Below are 8,621 nucleotides of genomic sequence, written 5' to 3'. Positions count from 1 at the left end.
TTGAGGCCTTTCACTGTATTTTCCACCCTTTGATTCAGCTTGCTGGGGAGGTTAAACTGTAGAGAACATTCTAGAGGAAGACTTTTCTTACTCCTTAACAAATGTGCCCTTGATGCAGCAGCCGACACAGGAATTCCCATTGATCTTGAGGTCCAGGACAGACCTTCTCTCCAGGATCCTGGTCCTTCTTGATCCTTCCAGGGATAGCTGCTTCCTTTCTTCCTGGTGTGATTTCCTGTATCTAGGATGTTGTGCCTTGCACAAAGGTTGTTTTCTATGCATGTATGTCTTACTATGTTTTGATTTCCTGGAGGGAGGGGACTGCTGTGATAAAGTGTTATATTCTCTCTGTAGAGAATATGACCCAGTGGCTCTCAGCATCTCCTTTCTCCTTCCAAATTTCCTAGGCTTCTTCACAACTCAAGTTGTGTGCTGTAGTCTGGCTGGGCACAATTCACCAGCCACTTATCAAGCAGGAATGAACTTTATTTTTAGAACGCACACACGGCACCAAGCGAGCTCTTCAGGAATTCCCTCAGAGCCCAACTGCCACCACCGGCTTCTGGGAGCCTCTCAACCCCCCTCCTCCCGCTCTTGAGGCCCATTGGCTGGGTCGCGTGGGCGGAGCCAAAAGAGTCCCCCAATGAGCAGCTTCGTGGTCTGAAAGGGCGGGGAAACAGCCCAATGAGCATCAAGGCAGAGGAGCCAATCAGCTGGCAGCTGGAAGTTTGCTGGGGCCACTGTGAGCCAATCAGCTGGAAGTTTGCTGGGGCCGCTTCGGCTGTGGCTCTCAACATCTCCCCTTCTCTGTTTAATTAAACAACAAGCATGTGGCTTAGGGACCGTGCCTGCCTTAGATGGTCCAATACTACATATGGTCCTTACCCGTCATCGGATGAGCTGACCTCAAGGCGTCAGCCTCCTGTCTTAGGTTGGTACCATTGTAATTGGATCTTACCCGTCACTGACTACTGGTCCAGCATACAGCCATACTTGTGGATAGGCCTATGCACCAGTGGGGGGGTGAGGTTCTTTGCCTCACCTCTGTTGGCCCCCAAATTTTAGCTGAACTACCATCACAAGCAGAAGGGAGGAGGATACACCAAGCCAATTGAAGGCTCCTTTTGGAAAAATTGTACCACCGATGACACCATCAGCAAAAATACCCCGGCACTACCACAAGTCGCTGCACCAACAGTTGTGGATGCAAATTAATGTTTTTTTCCAATTAGATGTGCTTGCATTTGAAAGGTAAGAGTGAGTCAGAGGTCATCATTCTATGATTTTGGTTGTTTGTTTTGGAAAGCAATTTTATAGAGGTGTGGTTGTTGGCAGGCAATTTTGGTAGCAATGCCAGCAGCTTCAGGATCCTAGGTTTCTGAATCCTGAATTATAGCTCAGGTGATATATTGAACTCAGTAGTCCCAGGAGTTTCTTGCAGATTTCTAATAATCCAGCCCTCATTATTCTAGGCATAACATCCTTTTTGTTAAAAATAGTTAAAAAGGTTACTGTTTTATTTATTGAGCTCTAATTTTGTAAGAGGTTCATTTAGTCTCTCTTGTCTTATCCTGTGTTTTATGTACAGAGGATGCTCAATAAATGTCCAGTTAAATTTATTCTGAGGCCAGAATCATTTTCTCTATTTCTAAACAGTTATTGAGGGGCACTGAACATCAGTGGCTACACTAAGAGCTGAGCAGTACCAAGCTGAGCTGATGAGGTCTTATCCCCAGTTTGGCAGGGAGGATAATTTACAGATGGGCCAAACAATATAACAGAAGTGAGTGGGGATTAGGAAAAATCACTGCTTGGCATGTCTAAGAAGGCTGCTCAAAAGAGGTGATGTCTTAACTGGGACCCAAGGAATGTCTGGGTTTTGACCAGGCAGAAAACAGGGAGGGAATTTTCAGGATGATAAAATGTTGTATTTAAAGATATGGATTCATGAAAGACCCCAGTGAACTAAGAAAAGGCCAAGTGCTTGGCATGACGGGAGCACTGGATACTCCTGGGAATGGCCTCTCATTAGATTGGGCTGAGTAAGGTCATCTTGGGTCAGAGAGTAAAGGGTCCATGAGCCATGCTAATAAGTTAATAAAGTTACCAGGGAGCCTCTCTGAAAAAAGAAAATTAAGGCAAGAGGAGATGGAGATATAAGAAGATACTCAGAAATCATGGAGGATGCAGAATTGGCAAAAATCAGTGACCATTTGAATGTGGCCGTGAATGAGGGGTAAGAGTCAAATGTAACTCCTTGGTGGGGGAGGGAGCCAAAAGCTATGTTTAGATAAGTTCCATTTTGACTCTTTTTTTATTTGTTTCATGTTGATCCTTATTTTTATCACAGCCCAGAAAGTCAGAAGTCAGGAAATGAGGTCTTATTCTTGGAAAAGGGCCCACAATTAAAGATAACATGGTTCCACAGAGAAGAAGAAAAAGCCATCAAAGTCATTGCTCACCAATCGTTTATTGAGTATTTGAATACAAGTCTGTGGTCTGCACATCGATTTTATTGGGAAGGGTTTTCAGGACTTGGAAGCTATGGATCATGGGGATCCATAGCCTTTGGGGATCTGCTAACAGATGACATATGCTTTCTATTTTTATGTGATTGGAAACTAGAAAGGCATTGAGTTGGAATGGGTTCAGTCAGTTCTTGTGACAGGCACTTGATGGATACTCCCTCTGCTGAGGGGTAGGGCCTGGGCGTGGGGGATGTCAGTGACTTTGGATGGTCTCCTGGAAGCCTCTCACGGTGTTTCATTCTAGTCTAGACTGCGATGCTTGCAGTTTCTGATGTTTTATGCACCGGAGCCAAAGCCCACCCAAGCCCAAGTTTCTTCGCTTTAGTTGTAATGTAAATCTTTGGCATAGTTTTCCTGTTTCTGAACTTTAAGGAGAAGTGTTCTATCTTTCAGTGATCCAACCAAGTCTCACTTGTTCAGAGAGCAAACCAAGAAATGATTTAAATCCCTAGATTGATCAAAATTAAGATTTGATTCTTTCACCCAATTTACTACTTAGATTTCACCCAACCAGAAAATCCTAGGATTGCTGCTTGAAAGCCTGAAATGCCTTAAAAGTGAATCCTAGTTCTCAAAAGCATCCCTGCAGGTAGATAAAAGGAAGATAAACTTCTTCAACTTTTAAACAGAATAAAGATGACCTTCATGGGGGTGTCTTCTTTGACTTCGCACATAGCCTAGTAGTTATGTCGTTTCAGCTCTTGAACGTAGGCGTAGAAGGGGTTGGGGACATTAGCAGTCTTGGTGGGGTGACCTCCACCCTGTTCACTTTTCTGGAGCCTTCCACGGCTTTGGGTTGGATGGAATCGTCCCCCTTGGGAGCTTTGGCTGTGGTCATCCTCGTTCATGTGGAATTTCTCTTGCTGGGGTCCTTGGGACTGTTGACCTGGGGACCCCTTGTACCTGTCTGTCTTCTCATGGTTCTGTTTATCCTGTTGTTGTTGGTGTTGATCCTCTTTGTGAGTTGGTCTATTTTGTCTCTGGCGCTTCTGTTCATCTGCAGAGGTCTGTCTGTCCTCTGTCTGATGGTGCTTTTCCTCTTCGTGGCTTCTTCTGTCCTGGGCCTCACATGAGCCCTCCTGACCCTCACGGCTGTGTCTATCCCAGCTTTGATGGCGCTTTTCCTCTGCTTTGTGGCTCTGCTCCTTGTCCTGGCTTTGCCTGGTCTGGACCTGCCTGTGGCTCTGCTCACTCCTGCCTGATTGCCCTTCATGACAAAACGGCCTTTCTTGCCGGATCTGCCCTAGGAGTTTGTGTTGGTGATGTTGGCTGTCTGCCTCAGGCTTCCAAGGCTCCAAGTTCTGCTTTTGCTCCTCCCTGGGCTGGAACTCCTGTCTCTGGTTTTGCTTCATTTCCTGCCCTGGAGTCTGTTGATTGCCTCTCCCTGACTTTCCTGACTGTTCACCATCTGAGCTTCTTCCTGTTCCCTGAGTCCCTTGGGAGCATCTATTTTGTCCTAGTGTTTCAGTTTCCCCAGTCTGTGACTGACCATAGTGGGAACCCTGACCCTGTCTGTCTGTCTGGCCATAGTGGGAACCCTGTCCCTGTCTGTCTGTCTGGCCATAGTGGGAACCTTGACTCTGTCTGTCTGTCTGGCCATAGTGGGAACCCTGATCCTGTCTGTCTGTCTGGCCATAGTGGGAACCCTGACCCTGTCTGTCTGTCTGGCCATAGTGGGAACCCTGACCCTGTCTGTCTGTCTGGCCATAGTGGGAACCCTGACCCTGTCTGTCTGTCTGGCCATAGTGGGAACCCTGTCCTTGTCTGTCTGTCTGGCCATAGTGGGAACCCTGACCCTGTCTGTCTGTCTGACCATAGTGGGAACTCTGTCCTTGTCTGTCTGTCTGACCATAGTGGGACCCCTGTCCTTGTCTGTCTGTCTGACCATAGTGAGAACTCTGTCCTTGTCTGTCTGTCTGACCATAGTGAGAACTCTGTCCTTGTCTGTCTGTCTGGCCATAGTGGGAACCCTGACCCTGTCTGTCTGTCTGACCATAGTGGGAACTCTGTCCTTGTCTGTCTGTCTGACCATAGTGGGACCCCTGTCCTTGTCTGTCTGTCTGACCATAGTGAGAACTCTGTCCTTGTCTGTCTGTCTGACCATAGTGAGAACTCTGTCCTTGTCTGTCTGTCTGACCATAGTGAGAACCTTGACCCTGTCTGTCTGACTGACCATAGTGGGAACTTTGACCCTGTCTGTCTGTCTGGCCATAGTGGGAACCCTGTCCCTGTCTGTCTGTCTGGCCATAGTGGGAACCTTGACTCTGTCTGTCTGTCTGGCCATAGTGGAAACTCTGTCCTTGTCTGTCTGTCTGACCATAGTGGGAACTCTGTCCTTGTCTTTCTGTCTGACCATAGTGGGTACCCTGACCCTGTCTGTCTGTCTGACCATAGTGAGAACTCTGTCCTTGTCTGTCTGTCTGACCATAGTGGGAACCTTGACCCTGTCTGTCTGTCTGACCATAGTGAGAACTCTGTCCTTGTCTTTCTGTCTGACCATAGTGGGTACCCTGACCCTGTCTGTCTGTCTGACCATAGTGGGAACTCTGTTCTTGTCTGTCTGTCTGACCATAGTGGGAACCTTGACCCTGTCTGTCTGTCTGACCATAGTGAGAACTCTGTCCTTGTCTGTCTATCTGATCATAGTGGGTACCCTGACCCTGTCTGTCTGTCTGACCATAGTGAGAACTCTGTCTTTGTCTGTCTGTCTGACCATAGTGAGAACTCTGTCCTTGTCTGTCTGTCTGACCGTAGCTCAATTCCTCAGTCAGCTCCCCAGATTGTCCATTTTGAGAATCGGATTCCTGTTGGTTGTTCTGGCTAGAGTGAGAGTCTTGTCTGAGTCTCCCAGACTGGCCACAGCTTGATTGTTGTTCATGCCTTTCAGACTGACCATAGTGAGAATACTGAACTGGTTTCTCAGATAGAGTGCAAGCAAAAATGTATTCTTGCTGTTTTGGCAGGCCAGTGCTAGACTCATGACTCAGTGTTTGACCACAGTCAGAATCTTGACCTTGTCTTTCATATTGATCTGACTGACCATGATAGGAATCCCTGTCTTGTCTCTCTGACTGACCATGGTGCGAATCCCTATTTTGTTTCTCTGACTGATCATAGCTGAAGTCCTGGCCCTGTCTCTCAGTTGGACCGTGATGGAAATCCCTATCTTTTCTCTCAGATTGATTGTGTTGGGCATCCTGACTTTGTCTCTCAGACTGACGGTGGAAGGAGTTCTGCCTCTCTCCCTCAGGCTTCTGCCTGTGCGGTCTGCCTGTGTCTTGGGTTACTTCCTGCCCCTCTTCCTGCTGGGAGGCTCTGTGTCCACATGACTTCTTACCTAGCTTTCGATGGCAGGCTTGGACCAACTGGAACACCAACAAGAGGTATTCTTGAAAATCAACCTGTCCATCTAAGTCTTGGTCCAAGAGGGTCAGTATGTTTTCCACGGTCTTTGGGTCATTTGGTCTCTGTGAGAAGATAAAAAAACAACAACAACAAAGAACCAAATCAGACATTCTCTTATGGATACTGAGATGCACATCAATGCTCACATCCTAATCCATTCATTTCACGCAAGGGCTTTTGCTTATTGACAAATGGATTAATCTGAAGTACTTGGGCTTTGTTCTAGTCTATGATCAGTTGGTTCTCAGAACCTCATCCCTTGCTGGACTAGCAGGAAAATGACTCTAGGGAGTAGAAAGACTTATTTAAAATCAGTTCTATTAATAATTAATTAGAATCATTTGAGGGAGTTATTCCATCCCTTAGTGTTCCATATCCTGAATGTTTGTTCACCAATTTCTTTCTCACCACACTGTAAGATCCTGCAAGGAGGAGAAGCTAATTTTATCCATGTTCATATCCCTAGTGACTAGGCTTGTGCTGGCATAGAGTAGGTATGCAGTAAAGAAAGAAACAATACTTGAGAACATGTATGGACAGCATTAAATATAGAAATCAAAATATGAATCTCAGACTTTCTTTTAGTTATTGCTTATTACTTTGAAGTTGTTGTGTCTGTCACTCAAGCTCAAGCTCAGACACAAGGAGGGAGGTGTGTGCGTGTGTGTGTGTGTGTGTGTGTGTGTGTGTGTGTGTGGTGTTTGCTGGGAGAAAACTACTAAGGAGCTGCCTGAATTCTTTTTGTTGCAGAGTGCAGCATGAAATAAAATGAAATAAAACATTAAACTCTGGTTGCAAACGTCAGAATCATTCACACTTGACTCTGTGGGGCCAAGTGTCTATGCATTTTACCTGGAGGATGTCTCCAAATTCAGTTAAGAGCAGCTGTTTCAACTCCTTCTTGGATAGTGAAGTGCAGTTCTCTTTGGCATACATCTGGAAAGCTTTGATCACATTGAGTATGCTGTTCAGGAGTTCAGCCATTTTGGAAAATGCAGGTTAACCTAAAAGAAAAAGAAAAAGATTTTGTCTGTGTTTGAGATAAAGACCAGGGGATACCATTTCCAGAGAGAATGTAACCGCTTTGGGTTTGGAAAAGAAGCTTAAGAAATAATGGAGACCCCTTTTAGCCATACCCAGAGTCAAGCTCCAAATATCAAGTGCTAAGGTAGAAGTGGTACAAATTGGTTTTCCTGCTAGAAAAGAGAAAACTTACTAAAAAACAAAAAAATGTATGGTAGGTGCTTTACATGCTGTATCCTGGGCAGAACTTGAACAAAAAGGAAGGCAGTCGGGAAGCCCATAGAGGCATGGCCCGAAGCAGCGTAGTAGAATATTATTTTCTACCAACAGTTAGCATACTGGAGGGGACACTAATTAGACCCCCTCGAACAGGTCTCAGTCTTCTAACGGACTTTTATTAAGCAAGGGGGAAGGCTAAGGGTCTCTCTCAATGATCCAAGTAAGCTCTCTGGAAGGCTAAATTACAGCAAGTGCTTCTGGCCTGAATAGTTGTCTGGGGACCTGTGTATAAAACGGAATCAGTAAATTCAGATCTGTTACAGATAAAAATACCAAGTGGGTACGTAGCCAAATTCACTGCATAGACGACAGGAAGTATACATTGTCAGTTAAGTCCATACGGGCTATGCTGGAAGGTCGGGTCTTTTGGGATCTGTAGGTCTATGACATTTCCTATTGTGGTATAAAATTTCCAGTTACTGGGTTTACAGGCTTCCAAACTAAAGCCCTGACTGCAGAACACATTGTACTTCCAACAGCAGACAGTGAAGCCTATGAGGATGAGTAATAAATAGTGATTGCAATGGGACAAACGGAGTCCTTTGTAGAGATTTGTTGCAATGACACTTGAGTATTGTTAAGGCTCCATGGTCCAGGGGCTTGACCTTCAGGAACCCCAAACTCTTGGGTCTTGCCTAACAGGCACAGAAGGTAAATGCTCCACTATGGGAGACTTAGCTATCCACGAATAATCTTAACACTTAGTTCTGGGATGCCTAGTATATATTGAAGTAATGGCCCACGTATTTTACAAGCTCAGATATAGGCCACCCTAGCTATCATCATATTCTTAGAGCCCAGAAATGGAAGGCACCCCTGGCTATCACCCACAGGGAATAGTCTCAGGCCTCCCCAGCCCAGCGTATTACAGCAAGAACACTGCAGATACTGCCATTGCTCCCCCGTGAATGTCCTACCTTCTTGAAGAGGAGTGAGCAGAAGATTCAGAAGTCAGGAAGGATACTGGAGACCCACAAACTCGACTTATTTATAAGGGGTTCTAATTGTCCTACTAGGTCGTCATAGGAGACACCCTTCTGTGGTAAAGCCTGAATCACTCTGGGTCCAACCCAGCTCAACCCAGCTTAACCTCTCTCTCTGTAAACTGTTTGATTTATTTACTTCCCCCAGTTGCTCATGAACCTGTTTGTCATTGCAGAAGATGACACTCTTCAAGTTTCAGCCCTACTTAATTAGGGGAGTGTGCATACATGTATGCTGTAGGGGTCCCAAAAGACAGGTGCACGCTGAGTTCATCCTTAATAAATGTCAGTTGTCAAGACTAACGGGAGGCAACAGTCAAATCATAACAGAGAAGGGTATCTACCTGGCTACATGATGAAAACCTGTCAAAGCAAGGATTAGGAAGTTTTATGTGTTTGGCCA

At 45.7% G+C, this 8,621-nt stretch overlaps 1 protein-coding gene across 1 annotated transcript; it reads right to left on the bottom strand.

Moving 5' to 3' along the window:
* Positions 1-3,205: 3,205 nt before the first annotated feature.
* On the bottom strand, positions 3,206-6,917 carry Rptn (repetin). The gene is made up of 2 exons (XM_071618664.1): positions 6,786-6,917; positions 3,206-4,300 (listed from the first exon to the last, which is right to left on the bottom strand). The coding sequence occupies exons 1-2, from the start codon at positions 6,915-6,917 to the stop codon at positions 3,206-3,208; spliced, it is 1,227 nt and encodes a 408-aa protein (XP_071474765.1).
* Between the last annotated feature and the right edge of the window lie 1,704 nt (positions 6,918-8,621).

This window comes from Marmota flaviventris, chromosome 10, assembly GCF_047511675.1.
Source record: "Marmota flaviventris isolate mMarFla1 chromosome 10, mMarFla1.hap1, whole genome shotgun sequence".
Taxonomy (NCBI): Eukaryota; Metazoa; Chordata; class Mammalia; order Rodentia; family Sciuridae; genus Marmota; species Marmota flaviventris.
Note: the sequence above shows the minus strand (reverse complement) of the source record. Positions and strands in the feature narration are given on the sequence as shown.

What these genes read in the sequence shown, in the direction of transcription:
- Rptn (XM_071618664.1), bottom strand. Translation starts at nt 6,917, where the DNA reads ATGGCTGAACTCCTGAACAGCATACTCAATGTGATCAAAGCTTTCCAG. An exon ending in AATTTGGAGACATCCTCCAG is followed by an intron (nt 4,301 to 6,785) that starts GTAAAATGCATA and finishes CACTATGGCCAG; the next exon opens with ACAGACAGACAAGGACAGGG.